Source organism: Carassius carassius, chromosome 36 (genome assembly GCF_963082965.1).
Source record: "Carassius carassius chromosome 36, fCarCar2.1, whole genome shotgun sequence".
NCBI lineage: Eukaryota > Metazoa > Chordata > Actinopteri > Cypriniformes > Cyprinidae > Carassius > Carassius carassius.
In genome coordinates this window covers 8,644,247-8,670,347 of record NC_081790.1, presented here as the reverse complement: position 1 = coordinate 8,670,347, position 26,101 = coordinate 8,644,247, and the positions used below count along the sequence as shown (strand labels likewise).

Below are 26,101 nucleotides of genomic sequence, written 5' to 3'. Positions count from 1 at the left end.
GAATATAAAGATGGAAGGATTGAACGAAGAAAGGAATGTTAAATTGAAGGAAGTAATGTAAAATTAGAAGAAAGGAAGGTTAAATGGAAGGAAGGATTGAATTTAAAATGGAAAGAAGGAACCAAGGAGGGAAAGAATTTGAAAAAGAAATAGGAAATTAATGCAAAATGGGGAAAAAAGAAGGGGAAAATGAATGGAAGGAATGTCAAATTAAAGGAAAGTGAAATGTAAAAGGAAGGAAGGAATGTAAAATGGAAAAAAGGAAGGTAAAGTGGAAGGAAGGAAGAAAGCACAGAAGGTGATGAAAGCAGGAAGGGGAAAAAGGGGAAGAAAGGAAAAAAGCAGGAAGAAAGTAAAGTGAAGAAAGCAGTAATGAAAAAGAGGAAAGAAAAAGCCCATAGAAAGAACTTCACCATCAAAATATTACACATGTGGCCTTTAAAGGATGAGATGGATTCTCTCTCAGCCTCTTCCTGTAGCCTGAACTCCTTCCATTTCCCTTTGTGCCTCTTCTTCACCTGTGAACAGTATAGAGACATTTCTGGCTCAGAATAACCACATATTCCTTACAAAGAAGGTTCCTTAAAATACTTTGTCTGAAAACTGAGAGCTTAGAATTTTCATCCTAACCTGTGTCTGCAAAGTAAAGTAACTTTGTGTCTCTCTCTTCCCTGTATCTCTCTGTTCCTGCCGTCCTGGCCTCGCAGGGTTCGCAGCTTTACAACAGTGAGGGGGACCGCACACCGAACTGCTCTTCTGACAAGCAGCAGAACGAGGGCAAGCTCATTAAAGGTAAGGCAGCTCTGCGCTCCATGATCGAGCCCCGCACCACCTGACCTCAGAACATCGTTGTCAGCCATACTGACATTTCAGAATGTCCTCATGCACCCACATAACCACACCATCCCATGTCTCTCCATCTGTTAATTGCTGCTGTTGTGCTCAGGCTGTTTCACTTAGGGTTTAAAAATGGCGCGCTGACCCCTGTGTCTCTGCTGATGTAAATACAGATGAGTTGTTTGGGCTTGACTGTAATAATCACATCTTTGACTGTAATGACAGTACTTATGCAGCAAATTTGTGCTAAGTGAGGAAGGTTAACGACAGTTACTAAATAAATGCGTGTCTATTATTGCCCACTTCCCAGCGTCCTTTGCGCCCATCTGCTTCGCTATAAAGTCAAAAGAAAATGACCTTCTGCCTCTGGAGAAAAACCTTGTGCGATTGGATGATGACTCGGATGAGGATGGGATGGGATGAAGGGGGAGGTGCAAGAGGGAGTGGAGTTGGCGATAGGATTGGTCGAAGCAGCCACCAGAGAGCCACCCCCCCAACCTCCATTGGCTGAGGAGAAAAAGCTGGTACTGTCCAAGGAAGAGCTAGAGGCCAAACAAGGTATGTCAAAATCTTCACTAAAGAATTATTTCACTCGAAAATAAACATTTTGTCAGCATTTACTCACCTGCTTGTTGATCCAAACTCTGTGGAATTGTGTGCTAAAGTCTGAAGTCATAGTAGCTTCAAATGACACAATTCACCAAGATTTAGATCTGCAGAAGGAAAGAAAGAGGGATAAAAAAAGGAAGGATGTAAGGTAGGTAGGTAGGAGGGACATAAGAAAAGATTGAATAAAGGAAGAATAGAAGGGAGGAGAAATGTAATATAGGAAGAAGGAAAGAAGGGTAAAAAAAAACAAGAAGAGGGAAAGAACATTGGGAAAAGGAATGAACAAAGAGAGGAAATGAAGGTAGAAGAGCAAAAAGAATGAAGGAAAGAGAAATGGAAGATATGAGGAATACAAAAGAAACAGAAATGAAGGATGGAAGGATGAAGAAACAGAACCGGAAGAGAGGAGGGAGGTAGGAACGAAGAATGAATATGAGGGGAAAATAGGAGGAGTGGAAATAAAGGATAAATGAATGCCAGGAAAGGGGAAAGAAGAAAGATTGGAGGGAAGAATGAACAAAGAACAGGAAGAGGGGAAAAAAGGTAGGACGGAAGAGAATGAAGCACAGGATGAAGTGGGGAAATGGAGACAAGAAAGATTGGAAAAGGGAAAAGAAAGATAAAAACAAAGGACAGAAGGAAGGTCGGTCAGGAATATAGAAAGTGTGAAGAAGGAATGATGGTACGGAAAAGAAAGGATGGATCAAGTAACAAAGAACAGGAAGATGGAAGGAAGGTATGGAGAAAGAAAACTATGAATAGCAAGAGGGATAAGAGGGAAAAGGTGAAGGGAGAAGTATATTATGGGATGGGAAGAGAAAAGGAAAAGAAACAAGGAAGAGGAAAGAAAGAAAAAAGGAAACTAATAAGTAAGAAGAACTAAGCATGATGGAAGGTACTGGACGAAAATAAGGCCAGGAAGAGGGTAAAAATGAAGAATGTGAACAAAGGGCAGGAATAAAGGCAGGAAAGAAAGAAAGGATTTTAAAGTCTCTGCTCACTTTCATTATGTGGAAAAAAGTGGCTAGAGTATTTCTCAAAATAAAGTCAAAGGGGGTTGGAAAAAACATTAAATCAGTTGTTAATTTTCAAACCAGCCCTTTAAAACCACTAGACACTTTTCTGGACCATTCAGAAGTTAAGTTTCGTAAGTGTATCATAATTGAAATAATTTCTTGTCTGATGTCTTCAAGGCTGTACCTTTATAAATGTTCTGAAAAAAATGGTTCAAACAGAAGAGATGAGTCAGTTTGTGGAGTATTACAGAAATAACTCAAACTGATTTCCCTCACTGTAATTGTTGCAGCCCAAATGTAATTTCTCACTGGCCAGAAGCTTAGGCAGACTTTTACTGTAACAAGATAAGAAATATTGAGAAACAAACTGTAGTTTATCATGATCGCATTAAGCCTCGAGTTACCGGATTTTGCTGCACTTCTAGATCTTCTTCATTGTTCTTTTGACCCTCAGAGACTTAAAATAGTGAGCTGATCTGATCGCTGTCACATCACGATGACTGGCAGCACATGAAATTACTCCGGCGAGGGCCAGGGATCTAATGTAATAGATCTGTCCATATGGACCGCGCTCAGGAGCGGCAGTAACTGTCCCCTGTAATTAAGCGAGAGTGTTTCACACAGATAAAAACGAGAAGGACACTTCCATCAAAGATACCGACAGTGTCTACACTGGACATGAGATCTGCAGATGTGCCTGAGAGATTGTAAATGTGTTTTGGCCGAAAAAGATTTATTTGATCAAAACGTAGTAATTTTTATGTAATATAGATTTTTTGGTAATGTTTAGAAAAATCTTTACTGATACTTTCATCAAGGATAAACTTTTAACAAGGATACTTTTAAGGATAATTCATTCAAAAAAATAAAAATCCTCTTATTGTTCACTCACCCTCGATTTGTTCCAACCCTGTATGAGTTTCTTTCTTACAAAGGAATATATTATGAAGAATTTGACTGACCAAAGAGTTGCTGGTCTCCATTGGCTTCAGTGGTATGAGGGGAAAAAATTGTATGGAAGTCAGTAGGGACCGTAAAATTATCCCTATAAAGACACTGATTAAAAATATAATTTATCCAATGTCAATATTAATAGAAAAAAAATTATCAATATTAATTTCTTAAGAAATGAAAAACATACCAGCCCTAAACTTTTGAATGGTGGCGTATATTTTAAGTTTTTGCTATAATAATTCATTAGTATATTTTTGGATAGTTCATTCAAAAATGAATGCTCTGCATCCTTTATTCTCCTTCATGGCATTCTAAACTCGTAAGAAGGACTTTTTTCTTGTAACACTAAAGGATTATTATTCTTTTTTTTTTTTTAATGGATGAATTGGCTGCTGATTTCAATATAATGAAGGTCAGTAGGGATCCATCTCCAAAATGACTGAAAATCACATCTGAAGTCATATTTTTAATATGATGGTCTAATTTCATGTGATACTCCAATTCATGTAAAATCTTGCCTTTAAATGTCCACATCTATTAAAATATGACAGTTTTTAGATGTAAAACATCAAGTTTGATTGTGTCAAATCCTTGTCAGCTGAGGCAAAGACGAAGTCCAGAAGTACAAATACTGTATGGACTACTTTTAGGGTACTTTTTTTTTTAATGTTTGAGCTTGACCGCTCCAGTCCTCATTTACTTTCATTATATGGAAAAGGGCTGAGCCAGGCCCAGGATATTGTTCAATATTTCATTTTCCCTGGAAGACAGAAAGTTACAGTGTTTAGAATGACACGAGGGAGAGGAAATGATGACAGATGTTCACTTTAGGAGAACTATTCGTTTAACAAGAGACGTTTAACAATGTTTAACAAACTTTGCATTGGTTTTCTTGTTCCCCATTAAAAATTAATTTATTTAAATCTCATCACTTACACTGGACTGCACAGGGCAGACACTGGGGCCAAGCACTGAGCAGTAATGCTCCTGGAACGCGGAGTAATTACAGTAATAAGACCAGATGCCCAGAGGAAGTTTACTGCATGAGGAAGTGAAATGAATGGCACTGCAGCAAAGAAGGCCTCACTCAGTAGCAAACTAGCTTAGATTGCATGACTATCGACCCACCCGGAAGAACATAATCTGTATTGATGAGCTGTTAAACAACCAACGCTCAGTCTGTTTTCATGTGTCCATCTGTTACCTTTAGTCTATTTACTGAATAGAGTAAGTTTGTGTGATTATGAGTGGGAGTTTTATTGGGTCGACTCTGCTGTTTTTTTTTTATTGCACCACTTTAAGAATGTACACCCCTTGTGTATTTACCAGAGCTTACCTGTTTATATTGTAAATTGTAGTTTCAAAATTAAACCTCAAAATGTAGCCTTATTGGATTTAGTCAAAATGTTATTTGCTGCCTCAATTGCAGATTGACTTCTGAAGTGTGCAGATGAGAAATTATGTGAAAGAAGGAGAAATTTGCAGGAAAATTATTGGAGTCATTGCTTTTAGAAATGCCACGAGCAAATTACAGGTGTTAAGTGCTGTGGATTGCTTTGAAAAGGCTTGTCACACATGTATAACGTTATTGCAGTCATTTTTCTAGTGATGCGCACTGGCGCTTTGAAAAGACAAAATTTATCAATAATATAAAAACTTAATTACATATGACTTGATTTGATTTGTTTGCAACTTCAATCAATTTTAAGCTGGTCGAATTCTTGTAACAGCCATGTCAAAATGGCTCATCTTTTTATTATTTTTATGTTTTGGGGGCATTTTATGTAAAACCTTGGAGAAGAATAGGTGAACAGACATTATTTGCTATCTGTCTGTCTGTCTGTCTGTATCTATCTATCTATCTATCTATCTATCTATCTATCTATCTATCTATCTATCTATCTATCTATCTATCTAGCTATCTATCTAAGTGAGTGAGTGTTCTTCAGAGTCATTGTTTTTTAGTACCATTATTTAGAAACTACTCTTGTATTATATCATATCATATTATTATAATTTTTTTTAATTATATCATTTCATTGCGGTTTGTCTCTGAGCTCTCTCATTAAGGCGAGGACACAATGCCTACCACTAACAGAGGATTAAGTTAATTGTAACAGGACAGCAAGGCTTCAAGATTGCTTTTGTTTCAAGGCAGTTCAAATAACTTGTGACTGTCGAACCACTTGTGGGAAGGAGCTTTGCAGATTGAGGGACATCTCAAACAAGTTTCGTTCCTGACTCCTCTTTTTTTGTCACTGTTACACATTGTATTATCTCACTCGCAGTGACGTAATGAAGGAGAAGCCTCTGTTCTCTCTCCAGTTGTGTTTGTTCCCGAGTTATATGTGATTGTCTGTGGCAGGCAGTCTATTTTTAGTGTGGACACTGACAGGGGCTCCTTCTTGTTCTTGTATAATATAATGCCTTGCCCCCCCCCCCCCTTTTTCCTTTTGTCATTACTGTTCCTATAAACAAAAACGGAAAAATTATGCATGAGTAAATAGCCTAAACTGAGACACCGTCGCCGTTATACAATCCACAGCCAGGCAGCATTTAACACCTAATGTCACAAAGGATAATTCTATCGTGGTTGGTGCAAAACATTAAAATGCAATGCATTATCTTGTAGCTTTTTAAGCAACCATACAGTTTTTATGAGGTGCACTGGCTTACAAAACCAGATAAGTCACGAGCAGCCTCATCTAAAAACGTTTTACATTTGCTTAGCTGCAGCAACACAATGCACTTATGCATGCAAGCTCTCATGCTTTTAGTTTTCAGAGCATATGGTGTGTATCAGAACAAATGTGTGTGTCTGACCTTTCTTCCCTTTTCTCTTCGAGCCAAACAGAAGCTGGAGGACCGGTTAGCAGCCGCAGCGAGAGAGAAACTGGCCCAGGCCTCCAAAGAGTCCAAAGAGAGGCAGCTTCAGGCTGAGCGCAAGAGGAAAGCTGCCCTCTTCCTGCAAACTCTACGAGGACCAGAGGCTGAGGTCAAGCATACTGAGGAAACCGATGCTGCGTCTAAGGTTTGTTTTTTTTGTGTGTGTTTTCCAGCATTGTCCGTCTACCACCACATACAGTACACCTAGGCTTTCTCTGAATTCCTATTACTATTAGGAACTGAATTTGAAATGCGATCAGATGTGCATTATATACTTTATCCGTCGTATTGACATTAAACTTTGACTTTTAAAAGAACATTTTCTTATTACTAGAGTGCTTATGCTGGCAAAGAGCTGCCCACTCTTCGTTTTTCGCTTTCATTGCATTGCTTGACATGCTTACCCTGACAAAAAATTCTGTCTTTGCTCTGCACTTCAGAATCACGCTCATTGCCATGACGGATGTAGGTTTTGGTGTTTTTATTTCATCGGTCAGCATCATGTCAGGAGTCCTACTCGATAACACGGCTCTGGTTTCCTTAGTCTGTTTTTTTTTTTTTTTTGTCAAGTCCTCCTTTAAAAATAAGCAACATAGTTTATCGATCTATCAAGAATCTTGTGGAAATTGCTTGAGGGTATTGCCGGCCCGAGACTCAAACCCACAACCTTAGTGTTAGGAGTCAAACTTTAACCATTAGGCCACGACTTCCCCGTCAAGTCATATAGACCACTGTTATGGTACTTTTTTGGATCTTGAAAGTTTGTAGAGACACCCATTCCAGAGTTAGTTGAGATTTTAAAAGATTTCTGTCTGTCTTCTTGGCTAAATATTGTGTATGGGGTCTGCTTAGAGTGGTTTCTCAGCAGGTGTTTTTAAGATGGTAACCATGATCTTCCTCCAACTCTTGCTATAATGGCCAGCGCTGCCTGTGTGCAGCTCATATTTCCCCTGATCTTCTCCACAGGCTGCAAACACAGTTTCTCCTCCAGAATGTTTTCTCCATGGTGTCCACAGAGGGAGAACGAGAAAAGCAGAAGTGTGAGAGGTAGAGACTCCATTAGGAAAAGCGTGAGAGAGTAGGAGAGTGGCGAAGACTATTCTCGCCCTTTGTCTGCACAGGCGTGTGGTTCAGCTCCACATTAATGAGGCCAATGAAGCGTGAAATCAGAAGGAGCAGCTAGTGGAATGCGGACTGCCTCCTCTGGGCTTTTACCCGAGTCTTTCGCTCACATATACACAGTGCTACTCATACGTTCCTAACCAAATCCATTGTGAATGTCCCTCCTGCTTCTTATTCTTGGATACCTTTGCGTAGGATGCCTTATTTAGTTTCCAACTTATTGCTTTACTCTAAGGCCTGATTTAAGATGCACCTCGCAATAGCTTATGGCGGTTCTGTCATTCACCCTCAGGAAAGAAACAAAGATAGTTTGGCTACCCAGGCAAGATGCAAAAAAAGTGATGTGCGCAAAAAACTTTCTCTTGCTTCTAAATTGTTTTCATCCTAATTAGCTCTGTCCACGAGGTCTGACAGGATATTTCGGAATTATTCAAAAAATATTTTTTTGGCCCAAATCTGTTTATTTTTTATAAATTTAAATTGCGATTAAAATCAGGCTTTTTTTTTGTGGATTCATCTTAGTCTCAATCATTATTTTTGTATTTTATCCAGGGGAGTTTTTGTCGTTTAATCATTCGCTAATTTGCCCTTTTAGTAAACTTTTGTTGATCGCTTCCAGCTCATTGTGAAATCTCATTGGTCCAAATACTGCTCCTCACTACTGTATGTTAAACATGTAGTTTATTCTGATTGGCTGCCTGTGATCTCGTCTTGCGCACTAGTTTCACGTTGAGTGTAAATAGATGAATTGTTTGTTGCTGGGAAGTTTGCATCGCTCTTGTTCAGACTTGTTGTTCCTGTCTAAATGCTTGAAGTCCAATAGCTATGAAGTCCTAAAGGCCTGATTTATGTTTATGCATGCTTATTTGCCGGCCTGTAAGTATGTATGCGTCCTGCCTTTATCTGCTGACTTGACTCTGTTGAACCCACTTTAAGGCTTCACGGCTTCAAGGATTTTTGCTGCGTCTTCAATGCAAATCGTTGCGATTGGTCATCACTCATGACTGCTCTATCATCCTTTGCATTGCCTCGCCATTATCTTTTTCCATCTTTTTCCGGTGACTCAGTAGTGCTAATGATTTCAACCAATTTAAGCTTAATGCCAGCTGTGATCTTTGATGAAGCCGATTGCCAACACTGATCTTAGCTTCCCTTGCCTTTTTTTAGAAGTAGTGATACACCAAAGTGAAAAGCTGAGACAGAACATTTTTGGCTCACTGGGTTGAAAATTGAAAATGATCATTATAAGATAGCCTTTGTTTGGAAAAACTATGTAAATTATTTTAATATATTTATATATCTTATATGTCTTAACAGTTGGATTGTTGTTAGAGTAATATGTAGGCTACAACAAATAAATAATTATATTTATTTTATATTAATTTTCCTTTATTAATAAAATGTATATAATCAGATTTAATCTAAATTAACTAAAAAATTGTATTTAATATTTAAAATATTTTATATATTTCTAATAAAATATTTACATATTTTATAACTGTATAAATGTGTTTGTTTGTTTTTAGTTTATCTTTTAATTATTATTATTATTTTTTTTAATTATTATTATTTTTCTTTTAACTCAAGAACAAGTTTTTTCAAAACCCCCTTTTCAAATGTGTTGCATTAGGATTATGTGAACTGGAACATTTTGTGTATTTTTAATTTTATCTTTGTATTATTTGAGAATATATTTTTTTATTTTATTTTATTGTTTTAAACAGGAGCTTGAATTGATTAAGAAAAAACATTTAATAATTTACATCAGTAAGTAGTATATTACTTAATGGAAAATAATGTTGATTAATGAAAAAAAAAGATATATAAGTTGTAAATATATTATTTACTATTATGATTTATTATTATTCATTATTATTACTTTAAGGATAGCATGTCCTGGTTGAAAATTATTATTATTTATGTTTTACTTTATTAGCACTTTTAACTGCATTCTGTGACGTTTCTGATATATTCCATCCGGCTCTTTTTATTAACTGAACACAAGAACGTGGGTTTTCAAACCCCCCTTTTCAAACGTGTCGCATCAGGATTATAGGAACTGGAACCAGTGTAATAATTATAAAGCTTCTTGAAATTTAAAGCTTCTTCTGATTAGTTCAAGCATTCCACTGACTAGTCGATTTTGGAAATGGGTACATGCTGCAAAATAGAAGCAAGTTCTATGCACCCATAATTCCTTTTTAGATCTTTCCGCATGTGAGAAAACAGCACAGCTGAGAGACACGTTCAGAATACACAGAGCTCCCATTGTGTTTGCAGCTCCCACCACCCAGATGTACAGCCTTTAGCGCTTTACTGATTGCTATGGCAACAAAAATCAAATCTAGCCATTTCAGCATGCATCAGGTCATGTTCCCTAACTTTTACCAAACCAAGGACGTGCTACAATGTCTATAGATACGTTTAATAACTGCAAATAGCAGCGTTTTACAGAAAACTCTCCAGAGGCCAGGGTGGTCATACATTTTCGCCGTGTTGAACCAACAGCCATCTCGTTCCATCACAGTCGGCCGTGACTGCAGCCCTGTTTGTTCAATGAGAGTTTTCTGTTTCTTCTGGAGAGATAGCTTAGAGTGCTTCTGGCAGAGCTTGTATTTGTAGTATTTCATCTCTTGTTTGCTGGAGAACATGATTGTGCCACAAGATCACAGAAAAAACGTGAGCTTGATCTGCACTGCTGTCGCAGGGCTTAGTAAGATAGATTTGTTTTGACAGACAGGAGCGCTTTAAAGTGGAAATAAGACCCTGTTAATTGTTTGATGGTTAGCTACAACCTTTCGTCACACTAAATGCAGTTTGGCAGGTCTCTCTCAGAAAAAGCCAAGTTTGAAACAGGAAATGTGGGCAGTCATCTGTGCAGCCAGGTGGCGAAGCCCAGCAGTCTCTCTCTGCTTTCATCAGCATCTTCTACCATATTGCCTCAATGGCTGTTAGCTCTTTTGTTTCAATTATTTAGCTGATTGTTTTATTTTTTTTATGAAGTTTATCTTATCCAGCTTATTCCAATTTCTGAGTTGAATATTTTTTTTTCTTTGTCTTTTTTCCTCAATACTAATATATAATGAAACAGGAGCTTGAATTGAGGGGGAAAAACATTTAATAATTTCCATCAGTAAGCAGAAAGGTATAATACTTAATGGAAAATAATGCTGATTTATCAAAAGTAAATAAGCTGTAAATAGATGATTTACTATTATGACATTATTATTTTATTTTTTAATTATTGTTATAATAAAAACTACTTCTATGTTTTTACCTTTTAACTTGAAGTCACTTTCTAATACTTTTAACTCTTCTCAGTTTCTGTGCTCCTGCTGGTTCTTGAATTTAATAATTTAATAAACTACATCATAAAATAAGCAAGTATAATACATAATGAAACTTAAAATAGATTAATTAAAAACAAATAAGTTAGTGGAGTTGAAATAATGGGCAAAGAACATCTGTCAAAGCGGAGCTTATGCGACTGTTTCTTAGTCTGGCCAAAGCTTTAGCTGGATGTAGTGAAAATGTGCTTCTGAATCAATAAAAGCTGATACGGGGATACAGTTGTCCAGTTTCAGCATTTTCTGCAATTGATTTCAATTATTAAGAGCTGAAAATTTGAGAGTGAAGCAGCCAAAGGCACATTTATTAAATGGGATTGGAGAGGGAATGAGATCAGGACATTTAAACATGCATCTTTTTGTTGCTTTGGCCCCCATAATGTTGTGATGAAAGTCAATATTTATTCATGTTTGTTCATGATCGTTGTTTTATTTTGTTCACGGCTTCAGACACGCTGTGATTTTGAAACACCGTTTTCTACTGATGGCATTGATTTGGAGAAATAGTCTGCTGTGATTTTGCATCTGGTTGAGTGAAGTGATAGATAATGTTTTAGCTTCTGTACAGCTGAATTGAAATGACGAACCACTTTTTTGAAAACGGGAACTACGATTCAATATTCAGGACTATTGTTGTTTTTTATTCTTTCCCCATTTTGGGTCAGTCCCTATACACAGTACTATATTTTTAACTACCGAATTTAGACATAGATTGTTGTTTAGCAAAACACGATGAGAAATAATATCAATTAGCATTTCATGTATTATCTTATCATCAGGGATCTCAAACTGAGATAATATTTAATATTTTATCCTTAAATCCAGCCTACAAATTCTATTTGTAATTCTAGATTTTTGTACTTTTGTACTTTTGGTAATATATTTTTTCCACAAGCCTAAAAAAATAAATATAACCAGATCTAGTCTTGGTAACAACAAAAAGCCTACATGCTCAAAACTGTCAAAAAAGTTTGGTTCTGTTTGTGCAATCTCTCGCTTGTTTGCATGTTTACAATTCGCTATATAGTGGATTCCATGTAGTGGCTGATATTCAAGGAAAAAATGGCAGTTCTCAAGGAATGCAATCATTAGTCCACAAAACAGGCAACTTCAGTTTGAAGCTTCAAGCACTGCTGTCATGAAAGAATAATGATATTAACTTAAACAATTCTGTGTTCAAGATCTAAAATGAGACTGAAGACAGAAGCTGCAGAAAGAACATGGCAGGCCTTGGAAAACTTATTTTGGGGAAAAAGGAGACAAAGAGGGCACCTTTGTCAGTGTCTGCATTTTTTTTTTCAATGCTGCTGTTTGCAGTACTATAGAAATGCACCTTCTATGAAACAAGAAAATCATTTTTTTCCTGCTTTCTTGTGAGTATGTGTAGCCGGAGGATTTGAAAATCGTAACAAAGTGAGCTTGTCATGTTTCTCAAAAGGATCCTTTTGTTATTTTATATACTTTTTTCTAATTTATTTTAATCGTTTAATTTCATATTATTTAGGGCTGCACAATTAATCAAATTTCTAAACGCGATTCCAATTATGGACGCCACAATTACGAAATCGTTCAAAGTGGCAATTAATCATTCAAAAGACTTGACTTCTGTTATTCTGCATGTTTAAGATGCATTTTTTTTCTTTCTACATGTTATCTTAAGGGTTTTTCCATAGTTTCAATTTTAGTTGTAATTTTTTTTATTAAAATGTTTTTAATTAAAAGTTTAAAATTTGGTTTAGTATAACATTATAATCAGTGTTGGGGAGTAACTAGTTACATGTAACGGCGTTACGTAATTTAATTACAAAATTATTGTAACTGTAATTAGTTACAGTTACTAAGAAAAAATGAGTAATTAAATTAGTTACTTATGAAATGTTTAACGATTACAAAGGGGATTACATTTGAATATTTACACACATCCACATACAGATTTAACTGATTTCTTTCCCAAATTGCACTGACTATCCTGAGACATACCGCCCTAATAATTTCCGGGATGCGGAAATACAGTCTGGTTCGTAGAATCCAGTCATAAAAACGGAATGCCTAACGCGGACGGAATATCCCACATTTTGGATGACTAAATCAAAAGTAGGTAAGTACACTTGAATCAAAACATGACATGGACTAGTGCCTGTGAATATAAAGCCCCAAAATGTCAATGTCAATGTCACCTTTATTTATATAGCGCTTTAAACAAAATACATTGCGTCAAAGCAACTGAACAACATTCATTAGGAAAACAGTGTCAATAATGCAAAAATGATAGTTAAAGGCAGTTCATCATTGGATTCAGTTATGTCATCTCTGTTCAGTTAAATAGTGTCTGTGCATTTATTTGCAATCAAGTCAACGATATCGCTGTAGATGAAGTGTCCCCAACTAAGCAAGCCAGAGGCGACAGCGGCAATCGTTATTACAATTTCAAGGGGGATAAGAGACAATTATGTTTTTTGTCATAATCTTGCAGCCTTAATATTATTAAATATTATAATGGAAATTAAAATCAATTCATTATAAATAAGTAGGGCTGTGAATCTTTGGCAAGGCAGTGATTCGATTCGATTACGATTCATAGGTTTTCGATTCGATTCAAGAACGATTTTTGCAAATTTAGAACAATTCGATTCGATTCACAATTAAATTCGATTCGATTCGATTATAACGATTCGATTCTGCATTCTTTAAGTGCATTCACGGGATTATTTAAATGCTTCTACTAAATTATTTAAATGCTTAGTCAGGGGGCAAATTACAGTAGCATTTATGGTTAGAGAACCATAGGTTAAAAAAAATAATAATAAACCTTTTGTCCATTGTTAAATGCTAGTTTAATGATGTGACATGGCATAGGTAAAAATGTATGTAAGCCAAGTTTTTAAAAAAGAGCTTAAAGAGTATTATGTATAAGCTAACATTTTGTCACACCAGGGGCGTAGCCATAATTTCAGAAGTGACAGAAATGTCAAATACAATCATTTTATGTATGTAGCCTATATAATAATAATAATTATTATTATTTTATTTATTTTTTTACAAGGAATTATCTTCTTTTTTAATTACTTTTAATTAGCTGTAATAAATCAAATACACTGCTGGACAATAATCAATCATTTGTAATCGATATTTTTTTCCTAATGGCAATTTTATGATTGTTTTATATACTAGGTTACATTTAATTAGCAATTATTTAAAATTTCTGCACAGAATAAGGTAGAAAATATACTTTATAATTTCTGTACTGTAATAAATGTCAATTAGCACTGCATCATTCATAAATTGTTTGTGGGTTTTTTTTAGTTTCATCAGTTCATTCTGCTTTTATTCAGTTTAGCTGCAGATATAGCCTGGCACGTCTATGAGAGCGAGATCGCTTCTCTTTCAGTGTGAAAACGTCTTCATCTCTATTTGCCTTTTCCTCTCCATCAGCGAATGATTCTGAGAGAAAATGCACCAGATGTCCGTTTGCTAATGAAACAAACGCTACTTTCATGCATCAGATTATCAGATAAATCTCGCGCTCTTATTTCAAGGTCGTTGTTAATGCTGTGGTTCATTTTAAAAGTTTCCTTCGTATATTCGGTTCATCCGCATTGTTTAAAAACATTTATCATTCAATGGATCTGTGCGTATGATTTAGACACTTACATTTCTGCTCCGTCAATGCAATAAATACAGCTGTCGACGGCTCCGGTAACTCCGTCGGTAAGATGCAGAGAGCCATTGACAAACTACAGAAAAGTAAAACTACTGGCCACGAGTCCTATAGATCACACGTCAGCTGCGTCAGAGACGAACGGAGTGCGAGCGCAATCCTGTGACAGTCTCAGGCGGTAAACAGTGGAGCGCGTGAAGGACAGATAAGAGGCACGATTCACGAACACTCTTCAAGGTCTCCATTAATTCGTGCGTGTAGTAATTTAATGTGTATACATTTTGAAAGCATTGAATCGCTATAGAAATCGCGTTTCATTCGATTCTTAGCATTTTGAATCGATTACTGTCCAAGATCGGTGATTCACGATTCAAAAATCATGTTTCAAGATCGATGCATATGAATCGACAGGGTTTGTAATCGATGCATCGAGAAAACGAGTGAATCGTTACACCCCTATAAATAAGTAATGGACAATGAACATCTGCCAAAGTTCTTTTTATATGCAACTATTTCTCAGTCTGTCCAAATCTTTGGCAGGATTTTGTGATTTTTTTTAAATATAATTGTTATTTTTATAATGGTACTTCAACAGTTTCTGTGTAGTGTAGTCCACAAGCCAGTCTATTTGTGTTTCCCCTCAGACAAGAACAAAATACGCCAAATTCACTTTGGAAAAACAGCTAAATCAGTGCAGTGCTTTTCTGTGCTTCATTGCCATAGGATGTTCTGCCAATAGCAGTACAGCTTCTGGAGGGCCGGCTTGCCAACATATGGTCTGAAGTAAGTGTCCTCTGACCACTGTTCCAGACATTGGCATGTTTACTGGCAAATCCCAGCAGTCGATCGAGCACAGCTCAAAACTGTATTGGATTTGTGCTTATGGATCTGTCTGTCACTATGAGATGGTATCAGGACAGCTTATCCTGTAGACACTTTCTGTAGTGTCCGTGTGCATCCTCACGCCTCTGTGCTCTTTTCCTTTAAACAAATAAGTTCGCTCCGCAGTGTAATCCTCCACTTAACACCCACAGCCAAACGCTAGCTTAGCATTGATCGATGGTCTCAGACAGATTACAGTTTTAAAGAACGCTATTCTGACTATAACGGACTAACCTTAATCACAACTCTCCAGATTTCATGTGAAATTATTCTTAATGGACTGTAGCAATGCAGCCAATTGAATTAATAAAAAAATAACTTTCTTGGTCTTTTTTTGTTTTATAATGTGACGCTTTCGAGAAGTCAATCTTTATTATTGGCCAGTGACTGATGAAGACAAGCTGTGACTGTATTAAAAACCAACCGTCAAAAGGAGGACCTGTTTTCGGTTAAGGCCAGTATTTTACTGGAGCCATCCTTTTTTCCTGATCATGGACACAAGACAGAATTAATAAGGGGAAAGGAATCGATAGACCCTGAGGAAATCAGGCGATCTGAAACTGTTGAGGCTCCCCGCCACTGTGCCTGTGCTCCCTCTAATTAGTTTATACATAAATCCATAGCATAGATTTAAGAGTCCGCTATAACTTTCATCCTGACCTAAATGGAATAGAATGGCTACAGATTAGCTCTCAGCTAAAAGAAGAATTTTTACCTCAACAAAGACACTGATTTTACTGGTGGACCATTTTTCACAAATCCCAAATGTCATTCAGAAGACAGAAACAACTTCTTAAATGGGTTAGTTCACCCATAAATGAAAAGTATGTCATCATTTATGCCCCCTCGTGTCTTTTAAAACCTAAAACCTGTTTTTAACAGGTTCTGTATTGGCATAGATGACTTAGTGAAGTACTTTGAACATCAAAAGAATTTCATTTCACAAAAGGTTCTTTTTAGTAGAAAAGTTAGGTTATTAATGTTTTTACGCTAAGAATACTGAGAACTGTTCCATGAAAGCTTCTTTAGGCAAAGCTTCTTCAGGTACATTGTTGTGTAAACCCCTTTTTGGAATCTAAAGAGTGTAAGTACAATATTTAAGATAATTTTTTGTGTTTTTACTCCGTCTCTCTCTCTTTCCCTCTGCCACTCTTGTATGTTTTATCAGAGGTCCCAAAGCATGCATGTGCAGATGATGTCAAAGAGAGGTCGGAAGAGTTTGCCTCAGTCCTTGGTGTGCTGGCATTTTTAACACAGAGCTTTTAAAGCTCTGCTGGCAATGACTGCATTTGTGCTTGCATTTCTCAATGCTTTTGTATATGTTCATCTGAAAAACTGTATTTTGGCTATGCAGTCTTCAAAATGGCATATTTTTGGCATTTCCACCTCCTGGCTCACCGGCCAGGAAAATTTAGAAACGTCTCAGGCATTCACTCAGTATGTTGTCAAGAATTATTCTGGGTGCTAAATAAACAGTCTGCGTGTGATCAATAAAGCCATATTTTTCATCTTGAGTGTATTCGGATTAATTAGGAAATGTTCCGGCCTGCAGAAAATCTTTGTGCCAGCTGGTCTTTCGTCTTTCGTTTGACGAATGCACCGTAAATTGTTCACAGTGGACTGACGACTCTCCAGTTTACCCTTGTGTCATCAATCTTACATTGACTGCTTATTATTATTGCTTTTACTTTAATCCTGTTTCTTATTATTGACCTTTCATTATGTGGAACACATAGTGGAGCTTACAGGATGCCTAATCATTGCGTTCTTTTTGAAGGAAAAGAATATCAGATGTGACAATATGGCCACTTTGTTGACCTTCACTTTTGATTTGGTGTTTTCACTTAGGACTGTGCCCATTGTTCAAGTCAACCGCAAACTGTCACAGTTTAAGAAAGGACAATACCCAGAAGCCACTGCAGATCTCACAATGGAAATAGAAATAGAAATCAGGCCATTTCCCACTTCCCTTATTCTTGTATTTCCTGTCCATCTTTATTTTTAGATTCCAATGTACTTTATTTTCAGCATTGTTGGATTTTCTTTTTGAAGAGCAGGTTGTGTGTTTGGTGTGTATCTGTCGTTCCTGTAGAGCAAGGGTTTTCAATCTTGTGTCCGTAATTTGAAGACATATAAAACTGAATTCTTCAGTAAATTTAGTTAGGTTAATTTAATATGTAAATCAACCAACAACATGTTTTACGTGTCATTTATGAGTGTGTTTATCTTAAAAAAAAAAACTCAAAAAAATAAAAATAAAAAAATAAAAAATTTCTGTGAATTTCTTTTAAATTATTTGATTCCACTTACCTGGCAAACTTTGACAAATTCCACACTTAAAATTTTTGTTATATCAGCCTAGTACCTTGTTAACATTACTTAAAAAAAAAAAATAATAATAATAATAAATAAACTTGTGTGCTGCTACAGTTCTTGCCAAGTCAGCCAATCAGATAAGAGCTTGCCAGGTAGATCAAGTGTTTTTCTGTTATTTAAGCAGTATTTATTAGGCTGAGTATGAGGGCAGCAGACATCTGATGCTAAGACTAAGGTCTCCCTGGTGTCACATTTCTTGTCTTTCATGTGTGATAGTTTTTACCCTGGATGTGAGGTTGTGGGGAATTGTTTGATGTGCCCTTAGTGTGCGTCTGTTCATTTGAGCTTGTTCACACTCCCAGTTGCACACACTCCTGCCCAAAGGGCTGTGGCGTTTCTCTTCCTCTGATATGTGATTTACCATTTAATTGATTGGGCTCTTGTATCCGAGCTGCTCTTTTTAAAAGATGCTCTCATGGGAGAGCTGGTTCCAGCCGGTACTGCTTTAACAAGACAGTCATCACTCAGGAGGGAACACGCTCCTGATCAGTGACAAAAGCAGGGGTGCAGAGGTGAGACTCAGTGCCGTTGCACTTCTCTTTTGTCCGTGTTAAACAAGAATGTAGGGATTGGCGGTGTCCCTGAAGCGTTTTGTGTGTATCATAGCCGGGATAGAGATTTCTGAAGCTGCTGTTGAACTCTCTCTCTCTTATTTGACATGCAGAAATTGTATTTGCTGTGTCTTAAAAGTTTATGAATTCTTTTATGAAATGTTTTTTTTCTCCTATCACTATTTTATATGCAGAGAAAACTATAAGCAATTCATAGGCTGATTTCATCAAAGAGTAAACACTATCAAACAAAGGTGTGAGTTTGGGGTGGGGCTAACCATTTTTTCTTTTTTGAACAATGGTAGATAAGGAGGGGTTGTTTAAAAGAAAATTCCAAACCTGCATGACATTCTTTCTTCTGTGGAAAAGTACTGAATTGAGTTATTTTTCGCAAATGTATTAAAGGGTTAAAAGTCATTTCAAAATGTTCATAGGCAATATTAGTTGTGTGGTATCAATCTGGTATATCTCATATATAATTTGTGTGTGTGTTACACAGAACAAAGTCATACAGGTTTGGAACAACATGAGGGAATACATAATGAATTATTAGAATTCAGCTGTACCTACATTTTTATGTGTTAGTTTGTTTGACTCATTTAAGAATGGCAATGTCATTTAATGTTTTTGAACCACAGTAAGTCGGTAGGTCACCAATTTGTCTAGCAAATTTGCTATCTAACAAAGCCATTGTTATAATAGTTCCCTTCATGATTGCCTTACATTTAAATAATCAGTGTGTTTCTTTTATAGTTCATGTCCCTGGTAGGAACCTTCCAGGACGTCAGTAAGTACCCGTAGTGTTGCTGTTACTGTGCCAAGCAGCTTCTGTGACAGATGTCCATTCATTAAATTGGCATACTGAAGAAAAACAAACACAAAATTATTTTAACTTAAAAGCAGTATTTCTACCGCAATGAAGATGAGAGCTTTGAAACATTCATGGATGGTTCATAATGACTAGCCAGTTTTTAGATTATTCAATCTTTGCTGAATTGATTAATGAGAACATATCCATCGTTCACTGCTCATCCACCAGTACTGACGAGAAGAGAGTACTGAATTCAGCCATCTTGACTTGTCGAACTGCAGCCATTTCCATTTAAATCACAGATGTTCAGTATTTCTATTTGATGGGCTCTCTTAAGGTCATACTAAAGGATCTCAATAAGGATGAGGTCAGGACTATTCTGTTGAAGCCTTTCTGTTGTTGGTTTGCTCCTGTGTTTTGTGTCATTGTCCTTGTCCTTCAGTTGGTCTTTTACAACATGTCCTGAATTCATTTTTCCATTGGTGATAGCAAGCAACTCAGGCCCCAAGGCAGAAAAGAAGCCCAAATCCATGATGGCCCCTCCATTTCTATGCTTTTTGTTTGGTACACATCAGGCAATGCCTTTTGTTGTTAGCAAACCCAAAATGTTAGTGCGGTGCTGACCAACACCACCAATCTCGTCTCTCTTACTGAACTCAAGGTAAATTGAACACAAGATTATCTTGGTAGCCATTAGCCTAGGTGTTCATATAGTTTTTCCTCCTTGGAATGTTAGTATTTTCACACTGTGTTCAATAGACAAGAAAATGTATTTGTGTTATTTGTTTAAACAGACTCTGTTGACTGTGAGATCAAAATTTATAATAAATCAAGTAAAGGGATTAGTTCAACCAAAAATGAAAATTTTGTCATCATTTACTGACCACCATTTCATTCCAAACATGTATAAGTTTGTTTCTTATGTTAAACACAAAAGAAGACATTTTGAAGAATTTTGAAGAACCAAACAGTTGTTTGTCTACATTGACTTTCCAGGGAAACAAATACTGTGAAAGTCAATGAGGACCATCAGCTGTTTGATTACCAGCATTCTTCAAAATATCTTATTTTATGTTCAACATAAGAAAGAAACTCATATAGGTTTGAAACATCATAGTTTTTCCATGCATCACTATTATTAAAGACAGCATATGCTGTATCACAGTCACAGATGACTGAATGCAAAAATGTTATCAAGTCAAATCACCTTTATTTATATAGCTTATATTATATAGCAATTATTTATATATGCTCTAAATAAGCCTCTCTGTAATTTTTGTCCCCATAATACCTTGCTTGCCATCCAGCATGATGCAATGGCTTTACCGCTTCCTTTCAATTGCTTACTATGTCTCTCCCCTTCCAACTCTAAGAAATCAACAAATCATTCTTCACTCTTCAACACTTACTAAGTTTTGCATTTTCACTGTCCAGCAGATGCCAAGGCGATTTGGCAGGTACCTAGCCATGTGTACAGAGTAGTGAGATTGCACACAGCAGCTTTCAGAATTTCTAAAATCCCTTCATCGACCTCAATCAGAGATCCTGTGGGAAGAAAAGTGTCCTAATGTTTCATGTGAATGTCGGGTGAGATTAAAGCTTCCCTATGGTCTACTACAGTGCTCCTTTAAGAGTAGTGTGAAAGGTGCTTCAGATGTTCCCTACCATGATTTGGAGATCAAAAGTGTGGTGTTGAATTTGTGTTTTAGTGGAAAACATTTTTCTTGTGGCAAAGAAAATTCAGGAAGTAAATATGAAGCCCATTTCTCTTCAATTACGAAGATAATAGCTTTTTAGACTCCCATTAGATGTGACACTGTGTGTTTGTGTGGAGAGAAATCATAAATAAATTGAACTCCTGTTTCCCTGAAGTACCTTTGGAACGATTGTCCTTAACTCCAAGCTAACCAGATGCTCCTCCAGAATTAGAGAAACAATAGCCATTAGTTTTGAGAAGCTAAAGAGAATCATAAATAATGGTCCGTTTCAGGAAGCCCAAGCTAATTAGCGTAGCGCTGAGTGTCAACGCGTTGCCTGTGCCAGAGTCGCTGTGCCTCAGTATCCAAGGAATTCCAGGAGAGCGAAGTAAACTGTGGCAAAGATCAAAGAGACTCATTCTAGGTGTTGTTATTTGAATGAAAAAGGGTGTCTGTACTTTTGCTGGCTATAGGGAAGAGAGAGATGTCGACTATCTAGAATGTTGTGCACTGCTCATGCATTTAAATGCTCTCATAACACACTGAATCTGCCCTGTGCAGTCAGTGTTTGGGGGAAATCTAAAACAGTAGATGGGTAGGTATGTACCTACGTGTGTGTGTGTGTGTGTGTGTGTGTGTGTGTGTGTGTGTGTGTGTGTGTGTGTGTGTGTTTCTCCCTTTAAGTAACCAATATACTTCTAAAAGAGGAGATAGTTTTGCACTCATATTCCCAAGTGTCTTTATTGAGCAAGTAAGGATGCGATTAATCCCTAAAGCTTTGGGAGCAAAGTACCACTCACAGACTGTTTCTTTACTCAGGCTCTTTTGCTTTAGTCCCAGTCTCAGGTTAAACAAACAGTGTTTGACATATTTATAGATCGATAGATGACAAATACAATCTTCAGATTACGATTTGTACCATGTTTGTGTGTGAAGGACCAAATGAAAACATTTATGAAAGAAATGAAAGGTTAGACCTTGTCGTTTGTCTCCCACTAGCACTTCAACCTTTCTCTCACACTCAATCTTCCTCGCTCTCTCCCTTTCACTTGAATTTCTTAGAGTTCCAATAGCGGAACAGCAGCTGTTTTTTATACTGTAGGGATTTGGATGAACACTTTTTCCTTATTAACATGCGCGATGACTAAGCTCTCTAACTTTGCTGACCTGGCATTCTCAGCTCTTCTCTGAAGGTGGGTACTTAGTAGTACTTAAAAGGCAATGCGTCACTATTGCTCATACCTTGGGTTATGGATTTAACAAACCCCTCACCCTAAGTATTAAACTCCTTAAGTCATCATGCACAGTTTTTCCTACAAAGTTTGTGCTCCAATCATGTGGTATTGCGCTAATACAATAAAATTGTTCAGAAAACCCTTACAAATCCATGTTGATTGTGGCACCCAAGCCATAACTATTGACCAAAACATAAACTTGAGGCTGATCTCATCTGACTTCACCCAGAAAGCAACATCCTAAAAACTATATAGCAATGCTCTGGCAAACTTTTTATTATTATTATTATTATATATATATATATTTTTAGAAAATGTAAAAAATATACACATACCTGATTACATGGGCTCTAGCAAGCTTGATATTTTGGAGGGCACTTTGTCCCTATCTCTTGATAACAGACGTGAGAGACCGGACACTTGTGCCACGCTCTCCTTTGGAGTTTATCTAGCCAAATGTCAACCCAAAACCCCTGAAATCAAACCCAACCCTGCGTCCCATTATGTAACTTCAGCTAGAGATTAATCAAATTGAATGCACTTTTCTAATCTTCCATCTACAGCACCTACTCCAACATCCTTTTGCCCTGAGCAGCAGTATCTTTTACATAAGAGACGTTCCCATGCTAGATAGAAAGAGAAAAACACTATTTCTAGATTAATTGGGACACGTCTAAAAATACTTCTGGATGAAATTGCGTCCTGGTTCCATTTAAGCTCTCCAGAGCTTTATTATATGACCTGTAGCCCTTAGATTTCAAGTCTGACTTTATTGAGTCCAATGCCTTTTCTGCCTCGTGATAAAATGGACTTTTTATTTCCTCGTGTGTGATGAACCGAGACCCGCAGATGTGGTTTCGACGGCGTGAGCTGCAGGGTTGATTGATGAAATTTTATTTCTGATGTGAATCCAACAGCAGAGGGGATCTCATTTAACCAGACAGACACATATTGAAGTGATTACGACAGAAGAGAATGGCCAATTATGTTTCTGCCAGACCCATATTATGCTGCGAAACAACCAGTATTTTTAATTAGCGCTATTTCTGGGGTGGAAGGAATGAAGTGGAGTTATTAGGACCAGGGATAAAAAAGACACAGGCACTGGGGAGCCATCCACATACATAGTAACATTGCTTCCTTTCACATGGAGACATACACTGATGGCAAAAAACCTTTTTAAATTGGATACGGTCCCCGAGACTGCTCAAAGCCAGTTGGGGCTCTATTGATTGGGGCAGATGCGCAAATTTAGAAAGCTATTGGGAACACCTTTCATCTCAAATGTGTAGTAATTGTGTCCAGAGAATGCAGCCTGATTGGATTTTGCTCATTAAAATGGCAGTTTTCTTTCATGTGCCTGTCTAAGATGCGCTTCAGGTCTTGTGTGTCTAATCCCTCTTTTTTGTTGTTGTGTCTTTACAGCCATTGGTGTCCACCCTTCCCATGAGCAGCATCCCTCAACAAACATCTCGTATACCAGGCTTTGACTACCAGCCTCTGGAAAGCGCACTATCAAGGAGTGCAAACACCCATGCTTCTCATGTGACCACGTCTTCCTCCTTGTCTTCGTCCCGTGGGCCTGAAAGGGATCGGGATAGGGATCGTGGTAGGGATTGGGATCGAGAACTGGATAAGAGCAAGAAGAAACATAGGAAAAGGTCTCGGTCCAGGTCCCGCTCGCGCTCCAGATCCAAATCCAAAACCAAGCACTCTTTGCCCAGTGCCTACAGCACCTACAGGAGATCAAGGTAATGGCTTGGGAGTTGTGACATATTTCCAGGAACGATTTAAACTGTTAAGAAAGAGCTTGTTAATTTCTAATGGCATGTACCCAGGGCTACATTTACTGAAATGTAATTATATTTTTAAACTGCCTTTTCCACCTTATCCATCCAAAAATGTGTTAATCTAAGTAGCCTTTTAAGTTAAATGTAAAATGTGGTTTTAGGGCTTAAAAGTTGAAATGAATCATTTGAAAATGTCACTTCTTAAACTTAGAAATAAATTTACAGGAAAAGGTACATGAACCCTTGGGTGAACTTGGATTTCTGTGGTTGTAAAGTGTTTGTAAAATGTGATCTAATCTTCAACAAAATCACAACTTCAGATCTGCTTGGACAAATAAAACAAACAATGACGCGTTTTCTTATTGAAAACTACTGTAAACATTCAGTGCAGGGTGGAAAAAGCATGAAAATTTTAATTTGACACCCATGTTTTCCTATACAGGTTTGGCACAATATGAGGTTTGGAAAATGGTAATAGCGTTTAATTTTTGAGTGAACTCTCTAAAATAAGGGTCTCAATGTGCACCAAATGATTCCTGTAATTTCAGCTCATTTTCAGATAGGAATATCTGGAAGAATTTAGGAGTAATTGTGACTTTTAATGACCTCTATATGCAGAGATCAATAGTAATAGTCCAAGGGGTCACATACTTTTTTCTGCATCTACACACTACAAAATGTTGGGTTAAAAATAACCCAACCTGTAACCCAACTATGGGTTGGTATAGCACCTTCCCATCTATGGGTTATTTCAACCCAACCCATTGGGTTAAAATCCTGTTGGGTTAAAAGTTACCCAACAGTTGAGTTAATTATTTATATTAATTAACATCAGTATTTTTATTAAAAATTACTTAATACAACCATATTTTGAAACTACTTTGTTATAAATTACAGATTTTATTTTAATATGCAAATAACACATTTACAAATATATTTTAAAATATTTTATTTAAATGTACAAGAATGTGTAAAAATACAACTGACATTTTTAAGATGTACAAATGTGTCAATTCATATTCATATCAAAACACACAAACGTGCAAATACAGTTCACAGCTGTGGCCTAATGGTTAGAGAGTTGTACTTGTAACCCGAAGGTCGCAGGTTTGTGTCTTGGTGCTGGCAGGAGTTGTAGGTGGAGGGAGTGAATGAACAGCGCTCTCTTCCACCCTCAATACCCATGGCTGAAGTCCCCTTGAGCAAGGCACTGAACCCCCAGTTGCTCCCCGGGCGCTGGATCTATAGCTGCACAATGCTCAGGGGGTGTGTTCACTTCTCACTGCTGTGTGTGTGTGTGCACTTGGATGGGTTAAATGCAGAGAACCAATTCCGAATATGGGTTACCATACTTGGCAAATATTACGACTTTCAAATAAAATGAACCTAACATATAATAATAAAACAAAAAATTATCATAAAATCAAGTAATACAAATATACCAGCTGCTGGACCTACTGATGATCAACAAAATAAAAAAGTTTTTTATTGATTACAAAATACAAAGTTTTTAAAGAGGAGACAGTGTGCAGAAGAAACTATTAAAGACTGTGTGTTCCAAAAACTCTCAAATGGGAGCAAAGGGCTTTAGGTAGTAGATGTCATATACAAAGAAAAGTTTGAAACACAGATCGACTGCTTGTAGTATCTTCTTCTGTTCCATCGCCTCCCCGTTTAAAATAAAATCTTGGGAGGAGTTTTCCTTGTCAGCAAGCACCAGGACATGTAGATTCTGGCTTGTCTCATGATTCAAGTACAGCACTAATTAGTGCCAACCTTAAAAGAATTAAAAAAAAAAAAGTTCAGTTAACATGCATTGTGATGATATTTCATTGATACACTCACTTTACAAATGAGTGAATTTAAATTAGTTAAAAGCTATAGCGAATTTAAATTGGTTAAAGTGTTAATTCACCCATAAATTAAAATTCTGTCATTTTTTTTTTTCAAAATATCTTCTTGGAACGATTTGTATTGTACAACGTGTGTCTTATACAAAATAAATAAAGGTGACTTGATTACACAGGGCACTGTAATTTTAAGTGTTGCTTTTAATTACAGATTGAATGTTAATGAAGGACCGCTTCATTTCCGTGTATGATGTGCACACCATTTTTCCATTTGTGTGGTATGGTGCAGACAGCAGGAAGGGTTTTAAAGACAATTTCTTCACGAAGGCCTTTTCAAAAGTACAGAGAAAGCACAAGTTAAAAAAAACTAAGCTTACAGTTTAAATTTTTACAGTCTTTGTGGGGATCTACTATCATTTGCACTAAGAGACAGACTAAACCATTTTTTACTCCCTCCAGAAAATTTGTGGCAATATTTGC

The 26,101-nt window shown here is 36.9% G+C and overlaps 1 protein-coding gene across 1 annotated transcript in view; it reads left to right on the top strand.

Annotated features, from left to right (window-relative positions):
• The first annotated feature begins 318 nt into the window (after nucleotides 1–318).
• The window catches only part of LOC132117082 (splicing factor, suppressor of white-apricot homolog), a 44,314-nt gene continuing 18,531 nt past the window's right edge, over nucleotides 319–26,101 (top strand). Inside the window, exons 1-4 of the mRNA XM_059526134.1 lie at nucleotides 319–792; nucleotides 1,148–1,395; nucleotides 6,263–6,447; nucleotides 23,407–23,732. Of these exons, the coding sequence (XP_059382117.1) occupies nucleotides 1,257–1,395; nucleotides 6,263–6,447; nucleotides 23,407–23,732 (650 nt within the window). The 5' untranslated portion in view covers nucleotides 319–792; nucleotides 1,148–1,256. The remainder of the gene's footprint in view (nucleotides 793–1,147; nucleotides 1,396–6,262; nucleotides 6,448–23,406; nucleotides 23,733–26,101) is intronic.